The 13,599-nt window shown below is 53.2% G+C and overlaps 1 protein-coding gene across 1 annotated transcript in view; it reads right to left on the reverse strand.

The window, feature by feature from the left end:
- Positions 1-13,599, reverse strand: part of MAP3K14 (mitogen-activated protein kinase kinase kinase 14) — a 43,187-nt gene that overhangs the window by 13,121 nt on the left and 16,467 nt on the right. The window contains exons 2-6 of the mRNA XM_043904881.1: positions 6,853-7,128; positions 5,681-5,750; positions 3,581-3,791; positions 2,844-3,455; positions 1,582-1,719 (exon numbers count right to left, since the gene is read on the reverse strand). Coding sequence (XP_043760816.1) covers positions 1,582-1,719; positions 2,844-3,455; positions 3,581-3,791; positions 5,681-5,750; positions 6,853-7,108 — 1,287 coding nt within the window. The 5' untranslated portion in view covers positions 7,109-7,128. The remainder of the gene's footprint in view (positions 1-1,581; positions 1,720-2,843; positions 3,456-3,580; positions 3,792-5,680; positions 5,751-6,852; positions 7,129-13,599) is intronic.

A 13,599-nucleotide genomic window follows, 5' to 3' on the forward strand; every position in this document is an offset into this window, starting at 1 on the left:
CTGTCCTCTTCTACTATATTAGGGTTGTTTACCTTGTTGCCTGGGACTCTGAGAACCTCAGCAGCGCAACAGCTGAGGAGCCTGGTGACTAAGCTCCCCAGCACGGGCGTTCATCTCCAGGATACTTCACACTCTCTTGCCCTCCTCCCACCCGCCTCTCAGGAGGGACAGCTGAGCCTTCTCTGGTGGCCTGGGGAGGGGACTGCAGCTGAGGAGGTCAGGCACGTGGCCCTGGCATCCCAGCAGGAGATGATGACCCATGCTGGCAAGAACTAAGCACGTGCTTTGGTCAGTGGTGGGGTGGGCAAGGGTGGAGCTGGCTTATTTGACAGAGTGTGTCTGAAGTTTGGGGTAATACCTACGGATAGTCCCCTCTCTCAACCCATTGCCCCGAGGCCCAGACTCTCCAGCTCCAACACCTGGTCATGTACCAGCCAGGGAAGCCAGCCCTATTCACATCGCAATCCCCTCACCCCTTAAAGTCGCAGGCACCCAAGACAGTGGCGCCAGCAGTGTCCACTCTGTGTGGGGCCTGAGCAGGCTGGACCTGCTTGTTCTGGCTATTTAGTCCCTTTCCTCTGGGAAATCAGAGTGTCCTGAAAAAAAGCCATCTGAAAAGGTCCATCTTTGAATTAGCTTATTTCACGCTGCCAAGGAAATGGCCCATGGAAATGTTTCTGATTTCCACCTTAGGAAGTCTTTGGGGTTAGCCCTTATTCTTAGCTGAATTTAAGGTCAAGGGCAAGGTGACTTCCAGTCAAGGTGAGGGGAAGAGTTGGGGTAGGAGAAAGGACATCTGAAGGAGAGGAAGGCTGACACCCTCAAGGTCTGCTGGGCCTGGACGGTGTGATCTGACAGAAGCAGACCTCGGTTCCAGGCCCAGTTGTGGGGCTGTGGGCAAGGTGCAGACCCTCTCTGGTCTTCAGTTCTAACATCACGGAGATGAGGGAGTAGGAGATGTGACTCAGGCCTCTGCCTCTAATTAAAATCCTAGAAGCACGAGTCTTCTTCCCCTGCCCCTTCCTGAGAGGGTCAAAGCCGAACTCTGCAGTTGGATAAACCTGGGGCTCTCACGAGTCTCACTGCCTCATATTGTCCATCCCCAGGACTGATTACATCCAGTCAACAGGAGGCAGAGTCAGATCTGGCTCCCAAAGGGCTCCTGTCAGGGGGGCTCCTCTTAGGGAGGCTCCTGTCAGGGGGAGATTGTGTTCTTGTTATTACCTTCTTATCTGCTGTGAAGTTTGAGAGTTTCAGCTCAGTATGAATTTCATGACAATCCAATCATCTTCCAGGATTTGACTTGCCCAAGGGGCCTGGCATCAGGAGGGGCCCAGGTTGCACACACAGCCTCACGCTCCCACTTACATACACATGCACCAAGTGTGGCTGCCAGGCGGGGACATGTGATCAGGACTGTTCCCCCTTCCAGCTCCAGCTGACCCAGGGCAGCCAGGATAGCCAGGCTCCATTAAAGAGAGTCAGAGCCATCGCCACCCTGTGATTAACCCTGAAAGAAGGCAGAGGGAAGGCGATGGACCTCCGGACCCCTGCCCTCCGCAGCCTTGGAGCCCGGCATACCTTTTTGACGGCACACTGGAAGCCGGTCTGCTTGTCCTCCATCCTGTGGACCTCTCCAAAGGAGCCTCTGCCCAGGCAGGGCTGGCGCGTGGCCCAGTGGACCTCCTCTCGGTACTCATAATCCACCGGCTTGAGTTTCTGGGGTTGGCAGGAGAGAGAGGCCAGTTTCAGTGGCCAGGGCAGTGGAGGGATGAAGGTTACAGTGAGGAAGGCTTGCCAGCTGGTGGCCTGTGCCAGGCTGCTGGGCTGAGCTAAGTCCTCACCACAGAAGACACCAGCTGGTCTCAGGCCGGGCTTGGGGTCAGTGGAGGGTGGGGTGGGGTTGGGGGGACAGGACCACGGGAGAGGGGGTGGTAGGAAGCAGGCGAAGGCAAAGAAGAGCTTCACAGTCTGCCTGAGGTAATCTGATCCTTGCAATGTAAAAACCTCCTCCCCAGACTTGTGGTTGTGGGACAGAAATGAAATTGTCAACGACCTTGACCATGAAAAAACATGACTCCAGCTAAAAGGTAAAAGAAAGGGAAGGACAATGAAGAGGGGCAGAGGACAAGGGATGTCAGAGATGGATGGGATAACATCCAGAAATCTAAGTTTGGGAAAATCATGTAATGTTACAAAGTTATCCAGTAAACTAGAGAGGGAGAAAAAAGTTATGACAAACCTAGACAGCATATTAAAAAGCAGAGACATCACTTTGCTGACAAAGGCCTTTATAGTCAAAGCTATGGTTTTTCCAGTGGTCACGTATGGATGTGAAAGCTGGACCATAAAGAAGGCAGAGTGCTGAAGAATTGATGCTTTCAAACTGTGGTGTTGGAGATGTTTGTGAGTCTTTTGGACAAGCAAGGAGATCAAACCTGTCAATACTAAAGGAAATCAACCCTGAATATTCATTGGAAGGACTGATGCTGAAGCTCCAATACTTTGGCCACCTGATGCAAAGAACTGACTCATTAGAAAAGACCCTGATGCTGGGAAAGATTGAGAGCAAGAGGAGAAGGGGGCGATAGAGGATGAGATGGCTGGATGGCATCATTGACTCAATGAACATGACTTTGAGCAAACTCTGGGAGATAGTGAAGGACAGGGAAGCCTGGTGTGCTGCAGTCATGGGGTCACAAAGAGTCAGACATGGCTTAGCGACTGAACAAGAGGAGGAAGGTGAAGGAAAAGGGGGAAGTGAAGATGGACGGCCCTAGAGGTGGAGGTGGAGGTGGAGGGGGTGGTGATGGCATGTGTCCGTGTGTTTGGGGATTACTTGCCTCGATAAGTAGGACCCCCTCGCTGTCCTCAGTTTCGGGGTTGGGCTCCTGGGGCCTGGAGCCCCCCACTGACCAGGTCTTGGCCAGGCTGGCCAGGCTGTGGGCCTGGCCGGAGCTCACGCTGCCTTGCAGAGCGTGTACCAGGTACTCCTCCACGGACAGCTTGTCACTTGAGCCACGAGACGGGCAGCTGGGCTTCAGGTGAGGGCTGGGCAGGGGCTTCTGGCTATCTACACAGGCCAGTCTGCTCAGGTGAGGGCCGGGCAGGGGCTGCTGGCCGTCTACACAGTTTGCCAGTTTGCCGAGGAAGAAGGACTCTAGCGGGTGAGGCTTCCAGGGCTGGAGAGGGTGGAATGGGAAGGGATGAGGCAGCCTGCTGTACGGGAAGGGCTGGGGCAAGGGGCCGGCATCCTGCGGGTGGTGGACTTTCCACACGTGGTTCAGACACTGCAGGGGGCTGATCAGTTTGTGGAGTTCTGGTCGAGGCAGCGCTGGCCGCAGGCCCTCCCCGAGCTTCTTAAACCAGAGCTGACCAAGGCCTGGCTCCTTCAGAGGCTTGGTGAACTGCGGGGCATTTCTAACATACTGGGGACCCAGTGGAGACTCATCTTCCTGCAGGGGAAACACAGTGTTAGGACATGGAGCTGCAGTCAAGGTGCGGGCTTTCTGCAGGCCCTGAGCCCGGATAGTGCCTGGGGTGAGCCCGGCACGGGGGTTGGGGTGGGGGTGGGCCTCACCTGCACCGGGACCGTGCAGCTCTCCTGCTCGGGGGTCCTGGGGAGGGGTTTGGCCAAGGCCACCCCCGCCTGAGCCGGGGACTTGGAGCTCTTCTTCTTGCGTTTCTTCCGGGCTTTGCTGCGGCGCTTCCCCTTCCAGCACACACGGGCCATTTTACCCTCGGTCGAGTGGGCCACATTGTTGGGGATCTGATCAAGACTCTCGGACTGGCTGTCAGACAGACACAGACATGCCATCTGGGTGTGAGGAGGTGCAGGTAACTGCGATGCAGTCACAGAGACCCGAGGTCACATCCCAGCTTAGTCAGGACTTGCGGGAATGCGGGACAGTTCCTGAGCCCCAAGGACTGTCCGGGTCCTCACTGGTAAAGAGGAGGTAGTCTTTTCTGCCAGGTGGGGTGGAGATGGGGTTTAAATGAAACAGCTCATTTAAAAAGGCTACCTGGGGGGCTTCCCTGGTGGCTAAGTGGTGTAGAGTCCACCTGCTGGTGCGGGAGATGTGGGTTTGATCCTTGGTCAGGGAGGATCCCACATGCCTCAGTGCAAGTATACAGCAACTACAGAGCCTGCCCGCTGGAGCCCAGGAGCCGCAGCTACTGAGTCCACACGCCACAACTACTGAAGCCCTACCGCCCTAGAGCCCGTGCTCCACAACAGGAGAAGCTGCTGCAATGAGAAGCCTGCGCATTGCAACTAGAGAGTAGCCCCCTGCTTGCCACAACTAGAGAAAGGGCCGCGTAGCATCGAAGACTCAGCACAGCCAAAAATAAATAAATAATTATTAAAAAAAAGAAAGAAAAGGCTACCTTGGTGTCTGGTCCCAAGGCAAGACTCTGATAAACAGTGGTTATTACTAAGGTAAGAGGCTACATATTGCTCTTTTGATGTGGATGGAGAGAGACTAGGGGGGCTGCCCGTGGAGAGGGCCCAGAAGGGGGCATGTGGCTCAGATGGCCACACCCCATGGCAGGCATTCTCAGCTCTGAGTTGGTTTCTGTGGCCTCTGGACCAAGGACAGTTGACGTTGGTCACCTCCACCCCCACCAGCCCTGGGCCCACCTAGCTCCCCCAGGAATGTGAGGAGCGGCATAAACAGACACCCTGCCCAGGCTGGTGCCCGGGTACCAGGGGAGCCAGCCCTGCTGTGACAGCTGGAGGCTGAGCATCACCATGGCTCTAACTTGGCTCTCGCCCCTCTGGATATCAAGGCCCCGGTGGTCCTTCTGAAAGGGCTGCTGCCAAACAGCTGTGGAGCCAACCAGGGCCTCAGCTGCTCTCCCACGGCCTCGTCTCCTGCCCCCATGAAGGAGGCCGACTCGACCCAGTTCTGGGGACTGCTAGGGGCCTGGGGGTTTCTCAGGCAGCGGAAAGAAGTGAGTCCATCAGAAACTGCCAACCCTGGGCCAAAAGCATTGGGCTGGCATAAGGAATCTGACCAAACAGGGAACATTTCTTGGTTCAAGGCCAGGTGCCCTCCTAAAATCTTTTCATCACTAGTGGTCCCCAAACTCCAGTGATTAAGAAGTCTGCCTGGGGAGAGAGGAGGACCTATGTCCAGGTTTGACCTCCAGTTGCCAAGAACCAGTCTTTGGGGCTGGGGAGCCTGGAAACAGACCGAGCCTCACTCAGCTTCCTTTCCACAGGGCCAGTGAGCTGCGAGTCTGCCCCTGCCTGTTTCCAAGCCCTCATCCCTCCCTGGGTGTGTCTCACAGAGGGAAGGACATGGGAGGTTTCTCCCTGAGTGGCTTCTCTGGGCCTGCACTTGTGGTCACGCACCAGCGGCAAGGTGCCTCCTGTTCCCAGCACCTCCCAACTGATGGGAACCGAGGGGAGCATCAGGGGCTCCACGGAGAATATAAATAAAATGTCAAGCTGATATGACCCAGAGGCAGTCATCCACACGCTGGGAGCAGCTTTTGAAAAGCTTATTTGGCGGGGAGAGTGGCTCAGCCAGGAAGCCTGGGCAGGTTCCAAGAACCGAACCACAGGTGCTGGAGGCGGGAGCCAGGGGTCATTCGGGAGTGGCCGGGGCGAGCAGCCGGGGTGGGGACGCTGCCTCTGTGTCAGCTCGGGGCGCCCCACTCAGGCTGACCGCCTTACCTGTACTGTTTCGAGCCAGCGATGAAGATCCGTTCTGAAAACGTGGGGCTGAACTCTTGGCTGTTCTCACCTTTTAATTAAAGGAAAAGGGGTTGGACGAGCAGAAAGGAGAAAGAAGAGGATTCGGCACTTAGGAGAGCGGCACTTTGCAGATACCCTCCTGGCCACTCCTCTCACGGCGACCTCACCCTGCCCTCCCAGCCTGGGGGTCAAGGGCACCGGGCGTGCCTACAACATGGGATCATTTAAGGGCCCCACCCCACTTCACCCACTGTGAGGTGTAAGTGAGATGGTCCATATAAAACACTCGACACGGTGCCTAGCACACGGCTCAGTATATACTATTATATACGTGTGTGGGTCGAACTACCATTACTATGCCACTCACTCCACTTTAATTTTTATTCTCTCATCTCTCGTCAAAGACCAGCCAGAGGAATCGGAAGATGCGGGGAAGGATGGGCGTACATGGGAAAATACCAGCACCAGCTGTCAGTCTCGCCAGGCTCCACCCCAAAACTTCCTGGGGTGGAGGGAAGGTGTGGGGAGGGAGGGGATTCCTGACCCTACCCACCCCCTTGGGAGTTTCTCAGGCTCTGGTGGCAGCCATCATTCTGAACCATCTTGAATTCCTGCTAGCGGAAGCAGAAGGACCAGACCGGGCCTTACCCTGCCCTGCAGGCCTGAGGGCAGGTGTTCATGCTTTGGGGTGGGGGCCGCCTTGAGGTAAAAGCGATGAAGAGCCTAATGCCCCAGAGCGGCTTTCCGGGAGACCTGGCCTTTCCTGTCTGGGCCTCTCCAGAGATGCTCAGGCTGCCCGAGGTCCCAGGGGGCCTGCCTGACGATGCTGCAGACTCCCCAGCACCTTGGAGCCCACGCATCCCTGCCTCCCAGCTCCCTTCCCCTGCTCTGGTCACCATGGGCAATGCCTCATCAGCCACTTCTCCCTTCCTGCACGTCCGCCCTGGCACTGTCCTAGCTCCCACGTCACACTGATTCCTGGCTTAACCCCTGGCCCTATCTTGTGTCTCCTATGGTGCTCACCCTGACCACCCTCTTCCACAAGGGGACCATGAGCCCAGCCCTACATGTGGCCAACCACCCTTGTCCAAACGCTGTGCCCACCCTCTCTCTCCGCCCCCCTACCCTGCCCCGAAGCCCGGGACCCTTACATTCGGCCTGGGCGATGATGGAGATGGCGGCTGGCCCAGCTTCGGAGCCGTCCTTGGCTGTGCCTTTGGTGATCACGTCGTTCAGGATCTCCCACTTCCCGCAGAACACGGGGCTCTTCTCCACGGCCTCCAGCTTGTGGATGGAGCTCTGCTTCTTCCCCATCGCCTGTGTCTTCTCCTTGGCTTTGGCGAACTCCTTCTGCTGCCCGACTGTGGAGCCAGGGGCGCCTGGGCAGGCCATTTCCATCACTGCCATCTCCCAGGCTCACGCTCACCCTGTGAGAGAGACCAAACGCAGAGCAGGTCACCCCCAGACCCCAGGGCAGGCTGCAGTGGGAGAAGAAAAGCAGGGGACAGAGGGCCTTTGCCCCCTCAGGCCACATGTATTTATCCTCCAAATGATCCAAATGGCAACCTGACCACGGTCTCGTGTGGGGTGAGCCCACCGGCCCTACCAGCTCTTCCCCTCCACTCCACAAAAAGAACTCTGGCCCGCCTCCTCTGGGACAGCTGTGGATCAATGTCTGGGTTGGTTCTTTCTTGCCTTTGTAAATAATGGCTGAGTCGTCTTCTGCTGTTTGTTTTGTGGTGAACTTTGTTTCCGCAGAACAGGGTGGTGGATCCCATGCTCCAAAGCCATTAGTCACCTCACCGATTCTGCACAAGCCTTGCCTTCTTAGAGGACATGCCTGTGCCACTCACTGAGGGCTTTTCTCCAAGCGGAGAGAATCAAGGTTTTGTTTTGTTTCCAAGTTGTAGGTAGAGGTATGCATGTACATATGTGAGTGCATGTGCGTGTGTGTGTATATATATATATACACATACAGGCATGTGCGTATATATATAGATTTGCGTGTGTGTCTATTTATATATATACACATTATATACAGACACATACGAAATCTTGTAAAACCTAAAAACCATGCAAGCAGCAACCCCAGACCTTGGCTCCTTTCCTGAGCTGCATCTGTTTGTGGCTTTCCAGAAGGGACTGACATGCTTCCTTCTGTAATGTCCAAACTCATTTGCTGAAAACCTCTTTCGGGTATCGTTTTTCTTTCAGGCAACATTAGTAATGGAATTTGTATTAGAGTCCACGCACCCCACCACCAACTGACACCTCTAGAAATATGAGGAAAAAGCACAAGAATTCATCGCTCTCTGGGCTCCGTCTCCCCCAGCTCTGCGTTCCCACAGAGCCAGATGGGAGAGAGAGTGTACTGTTGTGACAATTTGTGCAAAGAGCACGCGGGCTGGAGTGGTCACAAAAGAGAACAATGCTGCCCTGAGATTGGTAGCAGTTGGGAAGTTTTTTAGAGACGGGGGCTCTGAACTCCCAAGGGCAGTGCCCTACGGGGTCATGACTTGTTTGCAACAAAGCCTAAGAACTGAGACACTTTCATAAGTGCTCTCTGATGGCAGCTTGGTCCTCAGGCTGCTGCTAACAGATGAGGTCTTCTCTGTGGTAGCTCCATTCATCCTGATTCACTCCTCCGTCTGCTCTTGAGGGATGAAGACAGACCGCGGGAAGCCAGGCCTCTATACCTCTGCCCTTTTGCATGATTAGGCTGGGAGCTTCTAAGAGACAGTGGGACACTGGGAAACTCTAGGCTGAAACCTCCTGCCTACAGTATCTGCCTCACCACAGTAGACACGAAAGGCTAAGGCAGCTTGACTGGGGTGTGCGGGGTGGGGGAAGGTTTGTCGGTTGCTATGAATTTGATGCTCACATCTCGGCCTTCAAGGGCCTGCTAGCTTTGAACTCAGAGTGGTTCCAGCTTTTAGCCTGGATGCCGGTGTGGCCCCGCAGGCTGGATGCTCAGGTGGCTGAATGGGTGGCCTCACTGTTTCTTGATGACCTTAAGAAGTCTAAGGGGTGCTCTGACTTCAATTAGGTGAAAGCCCTCCAAGGCTGGCTGTTCTACTTGTAAGAGTACTTTCATCCCACTCCACACCTCTGCAGCCCTTGTCCATCTCCAAAAGGACTTGATCCAGGGCCTAGGGTAGGGCCTACCTCTCTCAGCCTCTTTATAAGAAAAACGAAATCTTATAAACAGATCCCCAGCGCTCCAAATCTAACAGTATTAGAGATATGCCTACAGGGATACTGCTTCAATCTCCTCATTTTCATGGTGGCCTAATTAGGCAGAGACTTGTCAGAGATCACCAGTCTGCATGGGATCGTGCGGAACCGGGCCTGTTGGGCTGTGCTGTCCACTCCCCAGTCCCTGGGCTGCAGGCAAGGGGGAATGTCATGGGCCTCCCTGGGCAGAAGGCTCCTGAGGGCAGAGATGGTGCCCCTGGTGTGCAGCAGAGCAGGGCACAGGGGTGCTGGCTGCAGGAGGGAATCAAGGATGATGCTGGGCATCTTGGGATGAAGAGAGTTTCACCAGATGGCGAGAGAAGTGGCCAGTGGTCAGTCTTGTTCTGAGGCACCCGCCTGTTTACAGCCAAGCTGCGCTCGGGCTCATGTGGCCTTTCCTGCCTGACATGGCTCACCCAGAGCTGGCGCTCCTCCAGATAGGCGTGGGGCGCCCCTCCGCCACGAGCTGTCCTTTCACCTTGGTGGCTGGGTGGGCAGCTGGCCAGGGGCCCTGGTCCTTCCTCTGCGAGCACTCCAGGCTCCCCGTCCCAGAGAAACCGAGGCCAAGGCAGCCGAGGTCGGGGCCGCCTCCTCTGCAGTGCCCTGATGACTCACCCGGCAGCCTGGCAGGCAGAGAGAGGAACAAGGGAGCCTGAGAAGCTAACCCAGCAGCTGGCTGCTGAACCTGTGAAGGGCACGGGGAAAACAGGCTGACCCTCGCCTCCCGGGGGCACGAAATCATGGCCCGGGAGTTGTACAGCTTCTCCTGTGTCTGCCTTTCCGGTGCCACATGACCATGACTCAGACTCTCATCAACTGTCTCCAAGTTCAAGAGGCTATTCTCAGGACACTCTGGCCGGACAGCAGCGCTCGACATATACACACGCTTGCTTCCTCACTCCCTCCCCACTTCCACGTGGGTTCTGATCTACAAAACATGGGCTTCTGCACTAAGCCTGGGACTGCTGGTTGGGTGGGCCTGCCCAGCTCTGGGCTCTGGGCCCCGGCTTGCTGCCCCAGCCCGGAGCTCTGCAGCTCTGCCCCTTGTCTCGCTCCTGCAGCTCGCGGGAAGTGAGGACTAAGTGGGAGCCTGCTGTGTCTCTGCCTTTGAAGGCAAGTCAAAATCCTGATTCATTACTCAGCTGGATGCTCTCCACAGCTCCACTCAGGCCTTAGATGCACTCTTTCCTCTGCTCCATGTGTCAGAGCTGAGGATGTGAGCAGTGGCAACAGCCACACCCGCTCGGCTCACTCACAAGGCCATGAACGCACAAGGGGAAGGGAAAGGGGCAGAATTCAGTCAGTCTTCTTGTAGGGCCTGATCCACGTACACTGCCTGTTCTCTCTTCTGTGGGGCCTCTGTGACCCCCTGGAGGGGCCTGGCGGTGGGAAAGACGGGGAGAGCCCCAGGTCAACCCCTGGGCACATCTGTGACACAGCTGCAGCGGACAAGGTTCCCAGGCACCAGCTCAGCCCCCTCGCCAGCTTAGTAAAGATCTTCTGTCCAAGCTGAGGAGTTTTAAACGTGGGTTCAAGGAGGGCTTCAGGGAGGTCTGGGAGCCCTAGGAACTTTATTGGTGTTTTTCCAGGGAAGAGGTCCATAGGTTTCATCACATTTCCCAAGGGTCTGACATTCCTCAGAAGGTTGTTCTAGTCTCCCCAGAAGACCAAGGCCAGGGCTAAACGCCTGATTCTGGCTCAGTTCTTCTATGCCAAGGAAGAGCTCACCAAGGCAGAGCTATCCTACCTAAGTTACAATAACTAGATGGGTTTTCAAACGTACTTGCCCTAGGTCTACTGAGTCAGTCACTGGGCATTAGGCCCAGAATCTGTACTTCTGACAAGTTCTCTGGATGACTCTAATGCCCAGTGGCCAGGGACTGCCATCCGACCCCTGCTCTATACTTGTCAGGCTGTACTGTCAATATGGCAGCCACTGGCCACATGGCTATTTACATTTATTTTATTTTATTTTTCTATTTTTCTTTTATTTTGTATTGGAGGCTTTCCTGGTGGCTCAGATGGTAAAGAATCTGCTAGCAATGTAGGAGACCTGGGTTTGATCCCTGGGTGGGAAAGACCCCCTGGAGAAGGGAATGGCAACCCACTCCAGTAATCTTGCCTGGAGAATCCCATGGACAGAGGAGCCTGGTGGGTTCTTAGTATTGGAGTATAGCTGATTAACAGTGTTGTGACAGTTTCATATGGACAGCAAAGGGACTCAGCCATACATATACATGTATCCACTCTCCCACAAACTCCCTTCCCATTCAGCCTGTCACAGTGCATTTAGCAGAGTTCCCTGTGCTGTACTGTAGGTGACATTCAAATCAATTCATTTAAAATAAAATTTAAAACTCAGTTCTTCAGTTATACTAGCTACCATATAGGAGAGTTCACACAGAAAACCTCTACCACTGTAGAAAGTGCTATTAGACAGTTCCTGTCTGAGACCATTACAGCAATGCTTTCTCTGACAGCAAACTTTCTCTTCCTAAGATTCTGGGATAGGAATGGGGTTTAGATGAAATGATTGCTTGATTAAACTGGAAGGCACTGAGTAATGTTTAAAATTTTGATCTTCAGTGGTGATGACCTTTCTAAAATGTATCATATTTCAGTTCCCTGTTTTAGTAAGGACAGTAAAAACACCAGATTGGGGACCAGAAGATATGAGTTCTAGCCATGGAGGCTTTTTATTAAAAAGCAACAGGACCATTTTTATTAAAAGAAATCATACCTCAACCCTCACAATATAAAAGACCTGGAAACGTGCAACTGACACGTAACTCAAATTAGAGACAGTTGCTCTGCTGAAGGTGGGCAAGGGCCCCACACACTCAGCTTGCCTCCATCCACCAAGGACCTCTCCAGCATCCTAGGCCTTCAAGGAAAAAAGTTTGAAAACTACCGACCTAGGAAATCATTTGAGGTTCCTTCTAGTTCCCCAAATGCCACTGATTTGTCAGGATTTTTTGAAGGCTAGATGACTTCGATTCAGAATGATAGTTAATATTTCCTAAGCACCGCCATTATTAGTGTCAATTTCAGAATGAAAACTGAGGTTTAGAGAAGTTCAGTAGCCTGCCAAAACAGTCACATGGTGACAAGTTGCAGAGGTGCAGCTGGACTCATGCTGTTGCCTCTCTAGTCAGCTTGCTTGGCCAAGAGACGATGCTAAATCAAAGTTCATTCCCTTACCCGTGACCAAGCTCATGAGCACCATCACTGAGACAATGGGACTTCTCTGTTTCAGCACCAAACAGCCAACCCATTAAGCCTCACCTAAGGCATTCAACACTTTAAGCCTTGCTTTGCTGTATGTCAAACAGAAATATAGGGCCATCTACAAAATGTCCACTGAGGGGCCAGAGCAGACCAGGGCAAATCCTTCTCATGATATTTCATCTGGAAGCAAAAACTTGTCCTTCTCTGAATGCCCAGAGGAGACAAATAGCAGAAGTAGAATGACTCAACTTCCTTAATAAGATATTAGTTGAAAACCAATCTCTTTCTGCTGCTTCCTCTTTTAAGCCTTCAGCTTGCCTGGCTACTAGGCCACATTGGGTCAGCCTCTGCCTATCAAGAACAAGGGGTACGCAGGAAGGGGAACCAAGGGCAAGTGCCAGGCAGAGTGAGCTGGCCAGGCAAAACAGCCATCTGGCCAGGCAGACCCAGAGCTCACGATGCGTTCCCCAGCCCCTCTTCCTGCCCTGCCGACCCTCTCCAAGCCCCTGCCCTCAGTCTGTTTCAGTTGCACTGATCCTTTCATTTGCCTGAGCATCAATGGGTGAGCTTTGATTTTTTCCCTCTGCTCACTTTGCTTCTTCTGTAAAGAGCGTCTTTTCCCTTTATTACTGCTATCTGTCCAGATCTCACCTATCTTTTATAACCTGTCTCCTCAATGAAGCCTTTGCTAGCATGCTCCTGCATTCACTCAACAGATATTCAATGAGAGTCTCCTAAGTGTCAAGGGCTGTAATAGTCACCACCATTCATTAAAGGTCTCTGTGTGCTGGGCATGTGTTAGGTGCTTTATCCATGTTATTGATGAACAACCATCCTGCAGGGTTGATGATATTTTTCAGATGAAACTGAGGCTCTGAGAGGTAAATTACCTGCAGAAACGAATGAGGCCCAATTTATACAACTAGAGCATCAACATGTTTTTAAAGCTAAAACCAGGACACTCCTGGCCCTTCCCCGGGAACCTAAGCATCCTTATTTCCTTTCCAGGATAAAAACTTGTTGGCAAAGGTACCCGGAACTCTAGGAATTCAGCAATATTACTACCCATGTCCATATTACTACCTCTATTTTACCCGCAGGGTCTGCTCACTGTTGGTAATAATTTCTTAGCCTGTGTAGGCAGGAAGCACAAGAATTAAAAATGAGGGATCTCATCACTAAGGGCTGGCTCAGCAGGAAATTGGTCAAACTTCTGGTGGAGTTACACCAGTACATGTTCCTGGGAATGTTACCATTTTTAACTAGATAAGTTTTAACCGGTCATTTCATTTTCTTAAAACGATTAAACAAAACAAAACAAACCCCACACAATACACACACAAAAAACCAGCGTTCCAGGAAAGATAGTACCACCTTCACTGAAAGAACCACTGAAGGATGTGCTTTTGGAAGCAGAAAAGTAAACCAGAGAAGAA

This window comes from Cervus elaphus, chromosome 5 (assembly GCF_910594005.1).
Source record: "Cervus elaphus chromosome 5, mCerEla1.1, whole genome shotgun sequence".
NCBI classification, from domain to species: Eukaryota; Metazoa; Chordata; class Mammalia; order Artiodactyla; family Cervidae; genus Cervus; species Cervus elaphus.